The following is a 21450-nucleotide window of genomic DNA, read 5'->3' as shown; positions in this document are numbered from 1 at the left end:
GTTCTGCTGTGAAGCTGCTGAATTATTAATGAGCGGAGCAGCTGCCTGCGGGTTTTCAGACCAAAGTAGTCAACTCTGATAAAACAAACACCTCATTTTAAAAGGTTTAACGCGGATTGTTGGTACGACAAAAGCAGAATCAAACATATTTAAGAAACCAAGCTTTAATTGTTATTTTGCTTTCAGTATACTTTTGAGATATAGCCCAAACGAGCTGTACAGATCTCTGTTATCGATTGATCGCGACTTGACAGCGATGCGAGACTCCCATTGATTGATCTCCCCTCCACTCCCCGCTGACCAGAGAAAACACCCGATAGCGAATGCGAGAGGGGATTTAAATTGAACAAAAACCCGTCCGCTTTAGTTGCCGGACAACGCTGCCGTCTGCCTTCTCACGCTGGTTGGCGTCGGCCGCTGGTTCTTGTTTCGGAGCTACAGCTAAGCGTTAGCGCAGGGCGGCGTTAGCTGGGCTGTAATGTCGGCACGGTTGGACTTGTTTTCCCCCGTAGACCTCGCTTCCTGTTAGCCTCGGGCTCGCTGGAAAATCGAAATTATGTTAATGAACGAGCGGGTTTAGTTAGCCAACACAAAAGAGGGGGTGTAACTTTGCTATGTGCAATAGCCTGTCCTTCCACCTGACTTCTGTTTTTCCTTATAAATCTATGCTGTTAACTTTTATTTAATGCCCCTTATCCGGGTTAGTTTGCTAGCGCGTGCCAGCTAGCCATCTTTGCTCGGGTTCACGGCTTGAACTGTTAAACTTGGTTAGTTTTTTTTTTTTACGACAAAGAGCAGGCGATTTTAAGTTGATGGTTAATATATGCGAAGGCAGCGAGCTCACTTGTGCCTATTAAATACTTTAAATTCCCGTGACGGTGTTTACTGTGTAAATACCAACGGCTTGTTCTGCTACTTGTCGATTTATTTTGAAGAATACGTGGAAACTACTCTGGATATTTTGATTACAATAATAAAAAAAAAAAAAAGGAAATCAAATAGGAATTGTAAATTTCATGCAGTGTTAGTGGATTGATGCAGATAGTATTTGCATTTTATTTGACATCGGTTCTTCCTCCAATCTGCAGCTTCCAGGTTTGATTTATCTTTATATTCATTTAGATGCAGTTTAGAGGAGCTAATATTTAGAAGTATTTAGTAAGATAGCGGTAGCATCTCCTCATCCATCCATCTATCCACCACCTCCTCTCCGGCCATGGATCCCCCCAGGACTCGGTCGCGCTCTCGATCTGGTTTCTATCACTTTTCAATGAACGGCAGCGTTGCGGGAAACGACGGAGGCTTGATGAACGCCAGCGGAGGAGGGGTGAGCTACCCGCCGCCGAGTAACCCCGGCTGGGCACCGCACCACGGAGGACGGAGCTTCCCGGAGGGCCAGCAGCAGCAACAACCGCTGCCGCCGCCTCAGCAACACGCCCAGGGGAGCTACCTGTCCGCTGGGGTGCAGCGCCACTCCGCACACGGAGCTCACCGACACCCCGGGGCAGGTAAGCGGGGGCCACTACCACACTGGATGCATCATTACGCACTCACACAGGGTGAGCCCCCCTGAGGGATGTAGGTAGGCAGGTAGGCAGGCCACTTGCAGATCTATCAGACTCTGAGTGCCACTGTCAACTGATGCATAGAGGGTCAGCTGGATGCTCTACAGCAGAGGGCTTCAACAGGGGGTCCGTGACCCCTAAGGGGTCCGCAGTGGTACTGCATGGGGGTCGTGAAAGTTTTTTCCACTAATTGAAATGTCTTTAAATACATATTAACATGAACTCAAGACATTGATGTAAACAGATAAATGGAGGCAGAAGATGTCTTTCAGTCTTCAGGAGCTCTTTCAAGCTGGGCACCTTTTCATTCACAACACCTGTCCCATCAACCAGGAATCAGAATCAGAAATACTTTTATAATCCCAGGGTGAAATAACTTTTGTCACATTACTTCATCTGTAATAAAGTGACTATAGGAGCAGTTTGATATAAAGCAATTTCATACAATATGTATAATTAGGGGTATCATCTCGCCCTCAGTTTGGGGTACCTTGGTCTGGAAAACCTTGAAGACCCCTGCTCTACAGTGTAGTTGATCTGCCGGGAAGGGTTTAATCATATGCACCAAAAAAAAAAAAAAAGAAAATGTTGGGTCTACTTAATTTAACAAAACATTGGTTGCACACAACCGGCCACTTTAGGTAAATACAAGTCAACCACTTCCCCAAAGCTGTATTTGATCAATTAAAACAGAAGAGTTGGGTTTTAAGAGATGGGTAACTCCATGGGACCTGCAGGATCAAAGGGGATCAAATATTCCCCTCCAAAAAATGAAAAAAAAAAAAAAAAAATGCAGTTTTCATGCTCAGAGGGCCTACAGGCCACATAGATTAGAGGTTTTCTTTTAGAAACTCTTATGGTTAACTGCTGTATTTAAATGTGACAAATTGGTAGGATTAAAGGAAATTGGAAACGATAGCTTCCTTGTTTCATAATAAAAGTGTGTCATTTCAAACATGTTAGTTAAAAGCATTATGTTTTGTACAGAATTAATGTTTTAATCTATTTTAGCTAAGAGGCAAACATGGGTCTCATATTTACTGAGAGGTCGCTGACATTCACAAAGTTTCAGTTTGTGACTCTAAAAAAACTGCGTTAATAGAAGTGAAAGCTGAATGTTGTATATTATCCATTTTAAGAGTATTTTAATTTGAAATAAAAAAATGTTAAATTTAAATCTGCATTTTCTTAGAAATCTTAGAAAAAAAGGGGTTTACCTATCACATGATCTGCAAGTGTATCATAATTTTATCATTTTGTTTTGCTTTTTGGATTTTCAGGAGCTTTCCTAGCTTCATCACGGTATTAACTGCAGTTTAGAAACAATTTAAATTTCGAGATATGCCGTACTTTAAAATGTATTTTTAAAGGAAAATATGACTTGAAACATTTAGCTACAAAGATATTTACTAAAACTGCTTAAACTTCTGAAAACCTTTAACCCATTTAGGCCTAAAACGCCTGGAAAAAACACCTTAAAAACCTATGGCCGATTTTAAAAAATACCCCTAAAACCTGAAGTTTTTCTGTAAATTCAGCAACTGTGTCAACGCCTTAATTATTGATATCTCAGCTTCTGTAGCAGATAGAACTCAAAATATATTTTATCTTTGAAATTCTTCCAAAAAAAAAAATGTGAAAAGCAGTAATCAAAAAAAAAAAAAAATTCAACCTTTTATTTTTTCCATATGTGATCATGTCTTCATTGAGAATGTGCAATATAAAACGTTTTCAAAATAAAGAACAAACATTACATAAATAACTATCTGATGATTACTTATTAACAGTATTATTATGCATAATAATGCATATGTCTGTGTTATAAATTGCATACAACCTACCTCCAGATGGCCACAAATCTGTCCCGGGACATATTTTGGGGGAACTGCGTCCTGAAGAGAGGTTTACATACACAGCCCAATAAATGTCTTCATCTCCGTCACAGTCACGGGTGACCACTTTGCCATCTTTGCTCTTGTTGGAGTTTGGTTTGTTTGGTCACTGTACCTATTCGTCTCGGTAACTAGATGCATCCAAAGTTCTTCATTAAAAATATGCTCAAATGCCTGCAGCGGTGTGGCGTCTGCAGGCAAATCAACTTTCACTCCAGGTGTGCGGTTGAAAACACTCCGTGCATTGCGGTGGTAGTTCGATTGGTTCAGCGCGTTCAAAGTCATCATTTCATCTATACCGTCATCAAAGCCGACACACTCCTCAAAATCACTGCCTTCCGACAACTCTTCTCTGTCAAACTCCTCCATGTTTGCTTGAAAAAAACTTCTTTCTTCTTGCTTGACTTATATGCTCTCCCGGCGTCAATGGTAGAATGACGCAACAGCACCCCCGGCTTGAATGGTAGAAATGCGGTAATGCTTTCCCGGCCTAAATGGGTTAAGGCAGGAGTTCGTAGACACGTCAGGCTAGGGTTGCAACTATTGATTATTTTGCGAATCGATAAATCTTTTTTTTTTTTTTTTTTTTTCGTATAGCCAAAGGTTCCTTAATGAAAAATTTTTGTAAAATTAAACCTGGTGAAACTTAAACTTTTCCACTTGAGGAGTTCTGGATAGAGTATATTGACAGATGGAAAACAATTTTTATCGCAAATGCAAAATTGTAACTTTTTTATTTTTTTTTATTTTTTTACAATTTTAGTATAGTTGCATTAGATTCTCTACACTCCAGTTAACAATTAACCGTTTACTAAATTGGTTAACGAATATTCCAATAATCTATTATTCATGATTAATCCGATAATTTCAGCCCTGCCTCAGGCTAATGTTTTCTCTCCGTTCTGTTTCTACAAGTTAAACATTTGGCTCATGTTTTCTTTTTTGTTCCAATTAATTGTGTGTATAGAACCTATAGAAGAGTTTTTCTTCTGCTTCAGGAGCTAAGCACTGTGCTTTGAACCTGTAATTATAAGCAATTATTGTTCTACCTGGATTCTGCAGTTCTGTCCACGTTTTTTACACTGCCAGTTGAGTCTAGGCTAAATACTGGAGAAAAAAAAATTCTTTTTAAGATGACTGAATGCAAAAACATTTTCCATTTATCAGATGAGATGAGCCCATATCCCAGAGTTTTAGATATCCAACAGAAAGCTTCGCTCTGTCTACTCCAAATGCATGGCATTCTTTATCCAAAGCACTTCAAAGCCTTGAAGCAGCCCTTCGAAATTTAGTTTGAAATGAAATCCAGCTCCCTGGTTGTGATTTTTATCTTTTTCCCTGTCTGCCTTAGATTGCTTACTGCTGCAACACTAGCTGACTTAGTTTTACTCTGTTCAGTTTTTGTCATTTTTATCCATGATCACTAATTGTCTTAAACTTTGATTCAGCTGCCTTAAAACTCTTGTGCTACCCTAAAATTGTCAGATTTTTGTTAGTGAGTCATGGCAGAAGAAGGTAGATATTTCAAGTACGTGGACCTCAGATCAAATTTTATCTGTAATGACTGACATAAAACATTCATTCATAACAGAAAAGATTGAATAAAACAGATTTTAATATTAAGCTGCAACCAAGACACCCGTATTTCTTCATGCCGTGAGTTTCCACTTCAAGGTTCACTGAGTTTTCCCTGCTGACCACTGGAAAGTTGCTGGAGAAAACTTCTGTCAGCAGTCTGGATTCTATCAAAAAGAAAAGAAAAGGAAAAAAAAAACCCTCTGAGATTGTTTAAAATCCAGCTTTTCCTACAACTGTCATGTTTGTCCCCAAGAAGCTGGAATAAACCACACAGAGAGACGTATTTCCTAATCTAACAAGCTACAGCCAAGTGGGTGGAGGAGACTTGAACATTAATGTTGTCAGCCGAGCACCTGTCTGCGTGTGCGTGCATACAGAGACCGGGTACGTTTATTTGATCGTACTTATTAGAATCTGCTCACATGGACTCACAGCACCACTTTAAATCCAACACCACATTGCTGTAATTAAAGACACTACATCAACACTAAATGCGTTAAACATTTTCTGCCTGCTTAGACCGAATTCTCTGTTTTCTGTCATGCCTTCTGACATTTGTCTGGAGAGGAAGAAATGGTGTCAGTCTTCCCTAGCAACTATGCTTGAAGGAAACAGGGTCACGTCTGCTCGCCAGTGAAACCCTTCTGTTCTGGCTTGAAATCCCTTCTCCTTTTGCCCTTGGGATGAATTGGCGTAACTAGACCTAGTTTTCCATGAAAATGGAGGGATATGTGGACTGAATGCAGAAGAAAGAGCAAAAAAAAAGAATTCTGGATATATAAAGGTGCAGCGTGTTGACCTTGCTGTTGGGCTTTCATCAGCTATTGTCAGGATGTTCTTAGCTTCTAAGCAACTGATGCGTTGGGTGGATGGGCGCCCGTCCAATTTAACCTTAAGAGAGTCGATGCTTTTCTTTTATTAGGGCTAGAACCCAATATTATTGGCAGAGAAGTTTCCTTAGAATAAGTCTTGCTAATTTGCTTGTTAAATACAGTTTGGTTTCCAAAATATTAAACATGGTTAGGTTATAGGTCAGAAAATATTAGTCCTTGTTTGATTAAGATCATATTTACTAAACTATACTCCTAATTCTTTAAATATTTTGAAATGTGATTTATGACCTTTAAAGGAGCATATTGGAAGTTCCAGAGTTTTTATTTTTTTTTAAGTTTTCCTCCTCTGGCAACAAGTTAAAATTTGACCAAAAATGGCCATTCCCATGGCCAATCTGAGCTTCCTCCTTGTTAAAAACATTCCCAAGATTTTTCTCTTTTTAATCTGTTGCCGATTAGACTACTGGCTGATGCTTTCATTGTGGTGGAGACTCAACGAATTAGCCAGGTTAACAAGAGCATGAAGTGCGTCACACCAAAGCTAATGCCCAGAGAATACGATCCAAATCATTCTAATATGAAACCAAACAGGTTACTCTGGTGATTGGAGGATATCTAATTTTACTAGGGTTGCAACTATGATCGATCTATTGATTATTTTTATTTTATTTTTTATTTTTATTTTTTTGACTAATAATGGGACAGAAAAAGGTTCCTTTAATGAAGATTTTTTTTATGAAATTAAAACGGGTGAAATGTTTCCTCTTGAAGAGTTCTGGACAGAGCATATTGACAGATGAGAATGTTTTGTTCTTTTTTTAATCTTTAATGCAAAATGTTTATATATCTATATATTTTTTCTACAATCTTGGTATAATTGCTACTAGTGGATCGCTCTGTCAGCTATAGACAAGTTTTACAGTCTCTATACTCCATTTAACGATTAATCGATTACTAAATTAGTTGACGATTATTTCAATAATCGATTGTTTCAGGCCTACATTTTAAATTTCTTGAATTGTATGCAGGTATGTGAAAGAAAACAAGTTATATTTATTTTTGATAAATCATTAAGCTGGTTTAAAAAAATTGCAATGCAATTTTAATTTCATTTAATTTTGGTTCAACGTTTTTTTTTTTTTATATATTTATATTATTTTGTCTTTACATCTGACTTAGCAATTCAGGCTGCCATAACAAAAAACAACTTTCCTTCTAAATAGATATCAGTTTTTGCCTTCTGTTCGGGACATTATTTATTTAGAGTGTGTGTGTGTGTGTGTGTGTGTGTGTGTGTGTGTGTGTGTGTGTGTGTGTGTATATATATATATATACACACACGTCTGCCCACGTTAGAACTACACTGCATTATTTCCATGTACAAAAACATGACAAAGCATTAGAATGCTGTGGAAAAAATATTTCTGTAGTTTTCTTGTTTTTTTTTTTTTTTCTTAGTCTTTGTTCCTATTCTGACTTTGTAGCCTGCTAAAAAGTAACACACTGTTCGTTCCATGACATCTCTGCGGAACATCCAGATCTTTAAAGCTTCTTTTGTGTTGCTGCACACTAAGTCTAGTTAGCAGCCTCTCAGAAATCTACAGGACACTTACTGGAGAGAGTCCCATAAAGCCTCAAACATCTGAGAGATGCATAGATGGGGGTATCTATTCTACGAACAAACCTGCTTGCATGTATCGCCTCTAAAGCTTTATAGATGTTTGCGGCAATTTGTTTGATAATCTTCAGCCACAGCTCTGCCATGTTGAGAGCAGTGGCTCAGCAGACCAATTAAAGAGTCAACATCCTCTACGTTGAGAAGTTGTATACGTTTGTAATCCCAGTCTGAATCTGGGACACCCCAGTGCAGGTAGAGATGCCTCTACAATAATTTGTAAATGTCTGATGATGGTTGAGGATCCTCTGTGTTAACCAAATCTTTAAAAAATCCCCCCCCAGTCTAGTGTTAGTCCACTTGCATCGTCTGTAGCAGAAACGGCCTAACTCAGGCCAGTAGATGACATGTAACCTCAGTATATCATTTCCTATAATGGGTAACTTGCCATTACTGTTTGTCTCTCTGGTTAACTAAAGATTGTGAGAAAGTTTACCAGAGTAGTCGGATATACATCCATTGTTTGTTCAGGATATCCGAGGGATTGGATTTCCCAGTCCAGGGAGATGGTTTCTGGGCAGGTGGGGGAATTTTCTTCTTTCTTTTTTGCACAAATATGTATATTTTACATATTTGCATACAACAGCTGTCTTATTGAGTACATCACATGATGCTATACATTCAGCCACTCCCCATTGTGACTGTGGTTGGCTTTTGGCCTGGAGCTGATGTCATCAGACGGTGCCCAACCTTCATGGGGTGTTTCGACCCTTAACCACTACACCCTCCAGCTGGCGGGTCAGCAGTGGTGGACAGGTCACTGCCCATCATCTCCAGGCCTCCAGCCCCCCTCCTCCCTCTTAAACCACAGCCAGCATGAGGCTCTCTCTGCTGCCTCCCCAATCCTGCGCACAGCTGTCTTCCTCTCCTTGCCAGATATTCCAAGTGCAGTGAGCACAGACCACATTGACTGTGCTGGGAATCTTCTGCACCCGACCTCCACTAGAAACAGCCATGCTAGTAATTATTTTTATACTGTATTGCTGCCACAATATGGACTCCAGCATAATGTTAATGGCAAAATGCAGAGGGTTTGGTTCTAAGTCAGTCTAAAACTATATTACTTGATAACTGTCATTTCTTTGGCTTTTCATGTGCATAAATAATCTACATCAGTGTTATTGTTTAATTAGGTTTTGCATTAAAAACAAATGATTTTATATAAAGTCTTAAACAAATCTGAATGTTGAGCTCTAATCTAAAATAGTTTTGTTGCAGTGCTTTTCAAAATAATTGTATGCAATTACTCTTTTTAACTTGTAGGAGAAAGAAGGGTGAATGGGGCAGCTTGGCTCCTATTGTGTCGCCATAAGTGGTTAATAGTTTGCCTTCTATCCATTATAAAAGCTTAAAGTCGGTATTTGTGGCTGTAGGTGTTATTAGGTTATAGTGAGAGCTTTTTTGTATCACTGCAGTGTAGAAGAGCAGATTCTCTGTTAAAACCACATTTTGAACCGCCTTTTGCTGCTAATGTTTTGGTTTATTGAATGTAGATAGTAATCCAAAGAATTGGGAGTATGGTTATCAAATTTGCATCTGTTTTCAATTTGCATCCCTTGTTTATCTAACCTGCAATTGCAGCCAAAGCAAATTCAGTTTCTAAAGCTCTAGAACAAAAAAAAAAAAAAATCAACCTTTCTTCATTTGCATAAGAAAATATTGTAAATCCCCGCCTGGTTTGTCGTTATCCTTCTAGGTGCCTTACGTTGACTCTTATAGTAAAGCTGTGAGGTCCAACTAACACATGCTGAGATAATGTACATATCTGTCAGCTGTTGCTTCTTTCTTTTCCCAATTTTCTTTAGGGAACCTGCTGTAAACACTTTATCTTTTAAAGCTGTTAACATTACTAAATCTCTCCCATCAGCATTAAACTGAACTATTCAACAACCTGGTTAACTTGCTGTGGGTGAAAGATGACCCGCCTCCTCTGTTTGTTGTGGATGTGTTTTTGATGGCTAAGCAAACATCAGTCAGTCTTGTGATGTTGTTTTTCTCAGCTCCGTTTTTATCTGATTTGAGTTTTTTAATTCTGTGATCTGCAGGAGGAGTGCTGCATTTTCACCCAGATAATGTGTGCAACGAGGATCGAGACAAAGTAAGAATGAAAGACTGTTGTTCCTGCTTTGCTCCTGGTTTGAATAGAATTTGTATTTCATTGTACACTCAGTCTTATGTCTCCTTCCTTTTTGTCTGCTCTCTCCTTTATGTGCAGATGGAGGACAGCCCGAGCCCCAAAAGGCAGCGTCTTTCCCAGCAGTCCATGTTAGACCTCGGTCCGGCTCCTCAGTCCACTCCCTCCTCCCCCATTCGGCCGTGGGAGCTGCCCCCCAGCCGCAGATCCCACCCCCACTACCTTCCCGAGAGATGCCACACACCCGTCAGAAACCGCCGCAGGTAGGTTATCCGAGAGACATAATAAAAGATCGTAATGCAACAGGTGGGCTTTAGTTTGTATCACTTGGCAGCACATTAGATGATAATCTACCAAGGAAGACAAAACGCACAGAAAACATGGCATCCCCTTGTATGTTGACAAAGGGAATCATTAGCAATAAAAAAACTGATGCACTGCATCTATCTGCTAATTCTAGAATATTCAAATCTGAATATGAAGTGAACAATAACTGAAGGAAAAATTAAGTTTTTAAGTGGTTTCTATTTATTCTTTTCTTATATAACCACAGACTGAAAAAAGTGTGTTTGATTTAACCATAATAAATTAATAAATTACAGCATTAATTCTGTTTTCAGGAGACCTGGAGAATTTTTTTTCCAATTTTAAAAGTTTCAGAAGGCTATTTGATCATTTGAATTATATTCATGGTTCCTTGTTCTTAAAAAAGTCTCCTTCCTGCTTCATTTAGGAGAGTATGTGTAAAAATCTAGACTGAGGGGGAAATAAATGCTCTGTGTGCCTTTAGCCTCACATTTCTGGTCAAATTTGAACTTTTAAAATTATATTTTAATAATTGTTCGCATACATATGATTAAAGCTGTTCTGTGTAGTAGGGATTGATGATCAATGAAGGTTTTTAATGTTGCCATCAGTCTACAATGATATAATGATATAATATAATGATCAACAATATGTGCTGCAGATTTCTTTTTTTCCCCCTTTTCTTTTGGGCTGATTTAAAAGATGAAATAACACACGGGTTATAAAATGTTACTCAAAGATTGCTCACCATGAAATCAAGGTTAAGGCAATAAAGCAATGGTACAGTAACAGCCGAATGCCTCTACAAAAGACAAAAATAGGTGATTGATGTGTTTAGTTGGAAACCATGTGTTTAAATATCTCTTAAACAAAAACAGGAATATTAATAATCTTGCATAACAGTCAAAAGATTGCCAAAAGAATTTAACTACCTGTACTCCTTTGAGAAAAATCTCTGTAAAGAAAATTTCTTTGATCTTTTCAGTTGTGTCCCTGTTGTTTTATCACTGAGATTTTATTTCATATCCAGATTATATTCTACCAAAAAGAATGCTGTTTGTGATATATCATTTGTTTAGCCTAAATATTTATGGCGTCTGACATTGAATGTTTAGGGTTTACCCAGATATTCTTGAGTTTTATTATTTTATCAACACGATTCCCATTGCCCCTCCTTTAGTTTATGTGTCTGTGTTTAACTTCAGTCCTCCAATGAGACGCCAGCGTGGCCGGAGAGACCGTTTGACTCGCCACCACCACCACTATAACAGCAACAACAATCACCATCACCACCCAAACAGCCACCATCATCACCATCTGCACTCCCACCATGGCCCGTCGCAGGGACATCAGGATGAGAACTACCGGCACCCGGCTCCTCCTCAGGGTTACCCACCCTACAGCCAGCAGCCTCCCAGGGGGCCAATTCCAGGCCCTGAAGACCGCCCAGGTTACCATCCGCCTAACCCCTCCCCTAGGCCCCTTCATCATCAATCACCAAACCCGTCTCCCAGGCTGCTGCACCCTGGCGCCCATCCACAGCACCCACATCCCCACCCATCCCAGCAACAGAGCAGTGGGGTCCTAGATCTGCAGGAGCAGGTGGGTTTTATGAGAACAAAGCGGCTTCATTTGTAGTAAATGTGCTGAAAAAAATCAGGCATTGTTAAGAATAAAGAGAAGATTCTAGAAAATAAAAAAAATAAACTTAAGATGATGAGACGGACCTGCTGTTTATATATTCGCAGTAAACTTGGTGTAGTTGGATTTTAAAAAATACCTTGTAATTTTGTCTTGAAGATTAAATCTACGTGTTGGAAATGCTCCAGAACTAATTTGAATAACACAGGGGTAATAAAATGTTAGCCAAATATCACTTCTTCTTCATGTGAATAACACAGACACATTGATGCTTTTCCTTTGGCACATTTTTTTATTTTTTTAGAAAAAAATTCACCTAAAATCAACGCAATGTGGAAATGAAATAAAAGCCCAGACTAATAATAGCAGATATAGTTGAACAGTTTGTCAGATTGTCTGATTTGTAATTGCCAGCTCACATAAAAAATCTAAAAGCATTTTGATTCTGTAAAATCAACTTATCTTTTTCCATCTCTTCTCCAAGTTAAACCTTTTCTAAATCCTCCTGATTTTAAAAAAGGTAATTTGTGTCCTAATTGGCTCCAGAATATTTTTATTTCGGTTTCTCTTTCATCCCTCAATTGCCTTCATCTTGTCCAAAATGCAGCTTCCAGTCTTCTAGCCGATGCCTCCAAAATCATCACGTTAAATCAGGTTTTATTAGATACCAAAGATCAGATCCAAACACTGGTGAGCAGCCGTTCTCAGTGGCAGCGCCCCAAACTGATCACCACTGATCCAAATCTGTTTCAACAAAAATACTCAGTAATTCAGGCTAGCTTTTAATAAAAACATTTCCACATTCTTTTCAGTGATTTGTATTTTCTTAATTGTTGTAGTTCTTACAGTCAGTGTTATGTGTTCTTTATCCTTGTCTTTATTTTTAGTTGTAAAGCAAATTGTGTCCCTTATTCTCAGTGTTGAGGGCTCAATCGATTTTTGTTTCCATTGATATACCTCACTGGACAATAAAAACTTTTGATGTGTTAGAATGTATTTATTTTAACCAGGACATCTGTGAATATTGCTGCTACTGCTCCGGTGCTCTGTCAGAACAGCATACGCTGTCAGATCTGCATACATTGTTCTAATATGCATGTGAGCACAGGCGAAACAGAATTAATCCCACATTGAATTTTAGCAGCAGTGTACTGACAGTCAAAAACATGTTTATTGTAACTTTTAAAAAAGAAAATCAGCTTTGATTATACTGTTATTTCGTGGATGCAAAAACGGCCAGACATGATAGAAGTTTCCGGGATGTTCAGAGAAGAAGACTCTTTAGATAAAACCATATTAGTAGATATGAATTTAAAATAAGTTATTTTAGTAGTTAAAAAAAAAAAAAAAAAACTTGTGCGGGAACTTAAATGTTTGATTTTCATGTTGAAAATCATAGAAAAAATTGGCTATGCTTTATATTGTGACTCAGAATTCATTTAGGTTAGATCCAATCTGAATGGCGAATGCTGTTCTGGTAGAACACCGGGCTCTCTGCTCGGTTTTAGTCTGTGTGTATAAAGTTGTGAATATGTTCTCTTTGGGTTCTTGTTTCAGGGTCCAGTTTCGGTATCATATCCTGTGTCTCCTCCGGGTATGCCACCAGGCCTTCCCCCCCGCTCTGCTCCGCAGCAGATCCCAGCATGCTCTGTGGTTTTCAGCGGGCAGCATTATCCCGTCTGCAGTGTCCCTCCTCCTGTAAGTGTGTTTGTATTCTGTTTCTGTAAAACAGGTATTCTTTACCCTCCCTTTTCGTATTTTTAACATTTTTCATCCAGCATACCTCACTCACTAAAACCTTTTTTAATGTTTCAGGTTCTGCAGACTTGTTCCGTTCAGCATCTGCCCATGCCCTACCCGTTCCCGTCATTGCTGTCAAGTGACCCTACTTTCCTGATTCCTCCTCCTCACCTCACCCACCCTCCAACGCATCTCTCCCACCACCCGCCACACTTGCCGCAGGCCGCCCAGTTTGGACCTTACCCAGCACAGCAGGCCCGATCGGTGAGTACGAAGTCAGAGTATACAGACATTCGTATTTTACATAATAATGATAATAATAATAATTATCTCTAAAACTAGAGATAATAGGTATGCCATGTTACAGCGGATTACCTTCATCACTTGGAACAGAACAGCAGGCTGCATTAATAAAAATGTTGAAGTATTTGGAACATATAATATTGGTTTAACTGATCAAGAGAGCGATGCAGCAGAAAAAGCATTTGAATAATACGAGAATTACTAAACATTTGGTAAATCTGTCAAAGTCTTCAAAGTACAAATTTAATTCCTGTTCAAATTGTGTCAAAGAGAGAGAATAGGGGTGAGTATTGGCATGGTTGTTGTGATTTGATATGTGTCAAGATACAATATTATTAAAATATTGTATTCAAATTAAATCTGTATTGAATAAAAATGATGTAATGTACCACTGCATGATTCCCTTTTCAAAACGGTTTAACCTGCTTCACTGAAGCTCATTACAAATTTATAGGATTAGTACATCTCTCTGTTCCACTGAAGGATGGGATGGTCTTCTTTTGCCACAAGAGGCTCAGCTATTTATACTCTTTTCTATAAAAGAACTTTATACTTTTGTCTAATTGTTAGGCTTTTGATCTTGTAATGCTCTTTTTCAGTTTTCTAATATTTCTTTTGTTTCTTTTTTTACATAAAACAAGTAGGAGATTGACTGTAAAATTACAACTGATTTTATTATTCATGTGAATCCAAATTATGAGCACTTGAAGCTGATTCCAATTGTTTTAATTTGTAATCTAGTTAATTATTTTTTTTAATTATATTTTGTTTGTGTTATCAGCTCAAGTTTTGTATAACTTTGTAAATTTCATTTTATGTTACAGTCCCTGTCTTAGACTTGTAAAGTGAAGAATTTTTCATTCAGTACAGCTTTATGGAAAGAGGTTTTCACATCTAATGGAAAATCACCTAGTTAAGTAAAATGGGAAAAAAACTAAACCTGCAGTTGAGTGAAATTTCACAATTTCAGGCACATCTAAAATGCAACCCATTAACTTGGTTTATATTCACCAATCTAAGAATTTTACATTTCTTCCATGTTAATTTTTTTATTTTTTTTTGTAGCTTTTTTGATAGCATGTTTTTCAGTTTTCTTTCCTATTTTTTTTTCTTTTAAAGCATCTTCAACCTGATGTGCATTTTGTTTGCTCATGATAATCATTAGTACAAATGAATTATGTTATACTTTATAAGAGACACTAAGAACCGGCGGGTTATTCATTTTATAATGCTTAAAAAATTGTCCACATCTTTTGTGAATTAATTAAAAAAAAACATTTAGATTGAAATCTACATGGAAAACATGACTTCTTTAAGTTATGTCAAAGGGATATCTGCTCTTTCTTGTTAGATGCAACCTTTTGGTTAGAATAATATGTAATTAATAAAAGCTTTAAAGCAGCATGGTAACTTTTTCTCAACATACAATTTTGGACCAGCAGACTGGAAAGTCATGAGCTCGATCCGAATACCTCATATAGCTACTGTGTTATACATGCTAATGTACTCGTCTTCATATGTTTTGGGTTTTATAATCCAGTCCAGTCACTACATTTGTGAGGAATTTTTTTTTTTGTAGTTATTTTCCAGAAGGCTGTATTCCCACTTTTACTAGTATAATATGTGTAAATATCGCCACGCAATGACATCCATAAGGCTGAAGGCTGCCTGGATTCAGCACAGCAGTCAGAGGGTAGCGGCTATAATCTGAGGCATTCGGATCGAGTCATGGCATTACTTTTAAAGACAAGGCCACAATCAGCCCTTTAGATTAAATCCTACATCAGCACCTAAAATACATCTGATCAGGTAAGCGTCATATCTGTTCTGTTGCCAAGCAACAACTTTTGAGGGTGAACTCCATTGTTTAAGTGGAGCTCAGACTGCTATAAGGTGACTGATCCGACCCTCCAAAGTTGCATAGGGAGTTTGTTTTTTTTAGGTCAGCCTGCATAGAGCTTTGATACGTTCCAAGTACTGTATACTGACCTAAAAAGTCCTTTTAAGCTGCTGATTAATCATAATCTCTAACTGATGGATGTTTTTTTTACTCCCTGTCAGGATGGCCGTTACTTGACTCTATTCAATATCCGGGTTTTTCATTTGAAAAAAGATGATATTTTTGTTTTTCAATCATATTGGGTTACAATATATTTGGAGTGTTTTGAATTTATTATTTGTAAAACACTTAAATTGGATGAGTTTTAAACTGTTTTTGAATGTGTTTAAAATGTGTTTTTTTTTGTGCTGTTTTGTTTTGCCTCTCCAGCCTTTACAGAGAATAGAAAATGATGTGGAGCTGCTGGGCGAGCATCTGTCTCTGGGTGCTGGGCTTCACTACTCCCCAGCTGCACACCCAGCCCTCACCCCACACTCTACACCCCTCCACTTCCTCTCCCATGAGCCCCTGACACAGGAGTTTTTTGGAGTGGTGAGCTTTGACAACCAAGTGCATTTAAAAGGCGGACATTTCTTCTTTGTGGGTGTGAACATTCTGACATATCACCATGTTATTTATCTTCCCTTTAGTCTTATCCAAACTTCATCCCTCGACGTCTCCCAGGGCGGCGGTACCGTTCCCAACAGCTTCCACCTTCGCCTTATCACCCCAGCCTCCTGCCTTACGTGCTGTATGTTCACTGGGTAGCTTGCCAATCAAAAAGAAAAGATGATTACCATTTAAAACGGCTTCTCTTAAATGTTTTTGTGGATTTCTTTGCACACAGATCAATGCTGCCAGTCCAGCCCACAGGTCCTGCAATCAGCCTGGAGCTGGATGTAGATGATGGAGAAGTGGAGAATTATGAGGTATCTTATTTCCCGCCACTGTTTGTGTGCTGTTACCAGATACAGACTTTTAACTCTGGTGTTGTTCCGCATGTTTTCTCCAAAGGCCCTCCTCAATCTTGCGGAGCGCCTGGGAGAGGCCAAACTCCGAGGACTGACCAAGGGGGACATTGAACAACTCCCTTCCTATCGCTTCAACCCAAATAACCATCAGTCTGAGCAAACACTGTAAGTGCTGTCCTTTCAAAAAGCCTTTATATGCTGATATACGGCAAGTATTGTTTGTTCTTTTTTTGAACCTTGTGCCACAGACTGCAGTTAAGTTCTAGCTTTAATCTGCATATTTTGTAATTTCTCTAAATCCAGAAGCAACTCGAAGTTTTCCACACATGGTGCCTGAAAGGTGATTTTGGTACTTTAAGACAACTGTAGCTATTTGTCTGCTGTTGGAATAACATGACCTAAACAGACAAGGTCTCCGAATAATGTTGTCAATCTCTGTTACAGGTTCAAGTACGATCTTCCAAAAAAATGTTTGCATTGCTTAGGGCGTGTTTACAGTGTGAATTGAATGTTGCAGCACAGTACACTAACACATGTCTGGTTACAGGTGTGTGGTATGTATGAGTGATTTTGAATCCCGTCAACTGCTGCGAGTTCTTCCCTGCAGTCACGAGTTCCATGGGAAGTGTGTCGACAAGTGGCTGAGGGTGAGTCGGCACCCCCTGACCCCAGAATCTATCACATACTCTAAACTTTTATTTAAGTTGTCGTCTCTGTGATTTATTCCATGTTTAAAACTTGTATTCAAACAGTGATACATGTCGAGCTTATTACAGTTAATTTGGGAGATAATGGCTTACAGTTAATGCAAACAAAAAAATCTGTTCTGTAGAAAATTAAGGTTGTTATGAGACCAATATACCCTATTTGCCCAAATATAAGACAAGGGTTTTTTTTGTTTTTTTTTGTGAGAAACGTGGAAATGTGTGGTCGTCTTATAATTGGGGGTCTAACCAATTATACAGGCTAACAGTTGTCTCGGATCGCTACACGACCGCAACAGCAGAGGGCACCAGTTTCTGGTAAAGCCTGTGACCTCACTGTGGCTTTGGTTATTGTTTTAATCACAACAGAGAAGAAGTGACAAGGATGCTACTAATAGTCACTGCCCAGAACGGACTGGATCAAAAGTAGGACAAGTTTGCAGACATTTGAGGCAGAGCTATGACGCCAATTTTAAAACAATGGTGGTCAATGCAGATGCACAGTTACAGAGTGCAATATCAGAAGATGGAACGTTCAAAAAGACCAGAAAAATGCAGGCGCGCTGGAAGCTGTTTCAAGCGAGGGGGGCTGATGGCTGGGTTGGAAAACACGTGACGTCCTTATGTTGAGGGCTGTGGCTTACATTTTTAACATAATATTGTAGGCCTACATTTGTCGCCAAAAACTGCCATTTAAAATGCATCGGAACAAAGCATGAACATTTTAAACTTTATTTCTTCTCTTTTAATCATTCAAAACAAACAACAGCTCCCAATCAACAGGATCAGGAATACTTGAATGAAACATGGCCTAAATATAGCCTAAACTGAGCATTGAACGTCTTGAAAGTCCATTCGACTATGGATATGGGGAATGATTTCATATCTGAAAAAAAGAAATTAACCAATTTATTATTTTATCACTAAATAGCTTAATACAGACATAATATTTAGTGATATGCAGCCTTATTCTAGCGTAGACTTCTTCAGCCACAGGACTAAGACGAATAGGCACAGCATATAGAAATAAATAAGAAATAAATAACGCTAAATAAATGCTCGGCGGCAGTATAGGGGAATTAAAACCATTTCTTACCTCGAAATAGTCAGAAATACGTTTCTGCTGCCTATTGCTAGCCATGCCTTAACGAATGTGAGGTGGCGGAAGCTTCCGGGGGAGTAGCCTAGTTTTTTATGAAATATTAAAATAATGAATCATTAGTTTATATCTTATACACAGCCCATCATTTTAATCCCATATCAAACACAGTCTTTTAAAAAATAAATATATAAATAATTTCATGTTTTTAAGTACAATATTATGTTACTCCACAGCCCCCCACCATGGGGGGCTGATGCTATGACGAGGGAGGCTGCAGCCCCCGCAGCACCCCCCTTCCCGTGCCACTGGAAAAATGCAATTGGCAAAAGAACACTTGCACACAAATGCAGAGCTGCAGGGTGAGAGTAGGAGTGATGAGGCATAAGGACGTTTGTGTAAAAACCTCATAATAATGATAATTGAAATTTATTGATCTAACACTGGAGAAATTTACCTCTGCATTTAACCCTTCCCCTTGGGAGTGGTGGGCTGTCACTTTGCAACACCTGGGGAGCAGTGTGGGGTTAAAGGTCTTGCTCAGGGACCCAGAGTGGAGGCTGTGGGGATCGAACCAGTTACATGCAACCTTTTCAGAGCACAAGCGCACTGCTCTAACCCACTAGACCAACACTCCCCTATTTCTTCTCTGAGAAAAGTTCAGATTGTATTTAAGTTGAAGTGTTGCAAGATTTCAATTAAATGTGCCATTACTGTGTTTTTTTTTTCTCCTTTATATTGTTTAATTACACAAATCCTTCGATGCAATATTATTTCAATGAAATTGTTAGTTCTTCAATATAAAATAGTTGATTAAAATGGTCATTCTTTTCTTTTTGTTTTGCTCTTAAAAACCGGTCCCCGAAAGAGAGGGTCGTCTTTTAATCAGGGTCGTCCTATATTCGGTTCAGTACGGTAAAAGGGGTTTTGATATGGAAAGTATGTCCATTAAGGCTTTTGCATTGTCCTTTAACATGAGGTACTGCATTAATGCAGCGCGGCTCTGAGGCGTTCAAGGAGCTCCGTTTTCTTTCATAGCAATCTTTAGTACGTCTAAATTGGTTCATCAATACCCCATATAGATCACTGCAGGGTTTAGGTCCCATCTGATTTAAGCTCATGATAATTAAAGCCGGTATTGATGCCTCAGACAGTTTGGACAGGTTCCTGCTTGAAAAGTCATATCAGCATCTCTGTAAGTGAATCCGAGAGTCGCTTTATGAAGCTCTCACTCAGACTCCGGTACGCGTTTTGTAAATGTCCCTCCAGTTCTTAAATGGATTTTATTTTAAATCATGCTTTTATTTTGCTTGAGGGTCTTTTTCTGCCACGACTAGTTCTGCCATCTTAACTTTCTATGAAAGTGCTTGTGTGCAGCGCTCTGTAAAGCTTCTTTAACAATAGCCTTTTGGGACTCAGCCCGCTGGAAGAGAGTAGCTGAACTCCCCATTCCTATAATAAAATACCCTTTATTAGTCTGATGCTCTAATACTATGAAAAACAGAATTTTGGGTTTTCATAAACTCTCTAAATTTCCCCTCTGTTATTCTCCAGGCCAACAGGACGTGTCCTATCTGTCGAGCCGATGCCTCGGAGGTCCAGCGAGACTCGGAGTGACCACAGGAGGGAGCCATGCACTTCCTGCCTTCGGCCTAACTCATCTAGCACTGCCTGCTCCTGATGGACACACAGACACATGCAGCGTTACCTTTCATGTTGGTGGAGCACTTTATTCTCCATGGTCGTTTCTTTCTTTGATAAATATTTTATTGTACATTTAATGTTTTCTTCAAACCTAAAAACTTGTCACACTCCTTTCCTTTCTGTACATGCACAATGTTTAAGTGAATGACTCGCCTTCCTGCAGTAGTGTGTGAGTGTGTGTGGGTCTGCATACAAACATTGATCTGCTCTGTAATGCAGGGCTTTGGTACACGAGTGTTTGTGTTTGTAGATGTGGGAGAGATTTGAGGTATCCTAGAGTATGCATGAGATGTTTTGTACTGGACAAGAGTAACAGATGTTTTTTTTTGTTTTTTTTTCTTTGTCATTTCCTCCCATTTTCTATGATTATGCACTGTCTGGATGCATACTCGGTGTGTATGTATGTTATAGACTTTTCTCGGGTTTGACACTATGGGTCCATGCTGTTGCTGTGTTTTTCAGTTGCCGTTATTATTATTAGTTGTTTTCTGTCTGACCGTTACCTCATTATGTATTTCTAATTACAAATGCTTCATTACACCATTTTGACATTTAACAAATATTTTCCTTTTCTTTTTAAAGGAAGTTTGTCCGTGGTTTTGCAGTGGCACATGTTACATATATATATCTATAAATATATATATATATATATATACTGTAAAAATCTATGAATATCTATATACCAAATAAAATGCTTGATATGATTTTTTTTTAAATGTTGTATTTTGTAATTGTTCTTAAGTCCAGGGTGAGACCCAGTGTAAAAGTTTTAATTCGGATAGGTCGGTTTACTTTGTTTAAATGTAATTAGAGCACTGGTTTTAATGAGTGTATTTGGCTTAACTGCCACTAGATGGTGCTGCTACACTTCTGCATCTGAACACTTAAACCTCAGGGTAAAAACCATTTGTATAAAAATAATGAACAAAATGTAAAGGGGGATAATTAGAAAATGGTAAAATAACGAGATCACCTTAATTAAAAATCGTAGTCTGCTCTATAACAAACATCTCATACTTTTAGGAGCTAAGATTTCCAAACTAGTTTGGAGTATTTTTATTCAAAGTGATTTCTTTTTTTTTTTATTTCCCAACACATACTTGCTGAAGGCTAAACCTTGACTGGACCTCATTAACATTATTTTCTTTAATTTGTGCTCTTCTGGTGTAGATTTTTTTTTTCTTCTTCTTCCCATGGTCTTTATTCTGTTCCATGACTCTGTTTGGCCAAGTTTCAGCTGGCAAACACTTTGCTGCACATTTACCTCTAAAATGCATTACTCTGCGGAGAAGTTAAGTTTAATTTAGTGACTGATAAATAGCCTAATCCTTCGGCTCCAAAATGAGCCCCAGTCACCAGCCAATAACCACCAGTACAGTTGTTAAAGCAGACTTTTTGTTTTGTTCTTTTGAAAGCGGGTTTTTCC

General features: G+C 38.5%; 1 protein-coding gene across 1 annotated transcript; it reads left to right on the top strand.

The window, feature by feature from the left end:
- The first annotated feature begins 267 nt into the window (after positions 1-267).
- On the top strand, positions 268-20740 carry LOC119788314 (E3 ubiquitin-protein ligase RNF38-like). The gene is made up of 12 exons (XM_038292569.1): positions 268-1508; positions 9589-9641; positions 9759-9940; positions 11189-11585; positions 13182-13322; positions 13440-13628; positions 15937-16098; positions 16197-16297; positions 16394-16475; positions 16561-16682; positions 17065-17164; positions 19875-20740. Exons 1-12 carry the CDS (start codon positions 1217-1219, stop codon positions 19935-19937), a joined length of 1884 nt encoding a protein of 627 aa, XP_038148497.1. The 5' UTR covers positions 268-1216; the 3' UTR covers positions 19938-20740.
- Positions 20741-21450: the final 710 nt, after the last annotated feature.

This window comes from Cyprinodon tularosa, unplaced genomic scaffold (genome assembly GCF_016077235.1).
Source record: "Cyprinodon tularosa strain WSP-4 unplaced genomic scaffold, ASM1607723v1 ctg314, whole genome shotgun sequence".
In the NCBI taxonomy this organism is placed as follows: domain Eukaryota; kingdom Metazoa; phylum Chordata; class Actinopteri; order Cyprinodontiformes; family Cyprinodontidae; genus Cyprinodon; species Cyprinodon tularosa.
The sequence above is the reverse complement of the archived record's forward strand: the minus strand, read 5'-3'. Positions and strand labels throughout refer to the sequence as shown.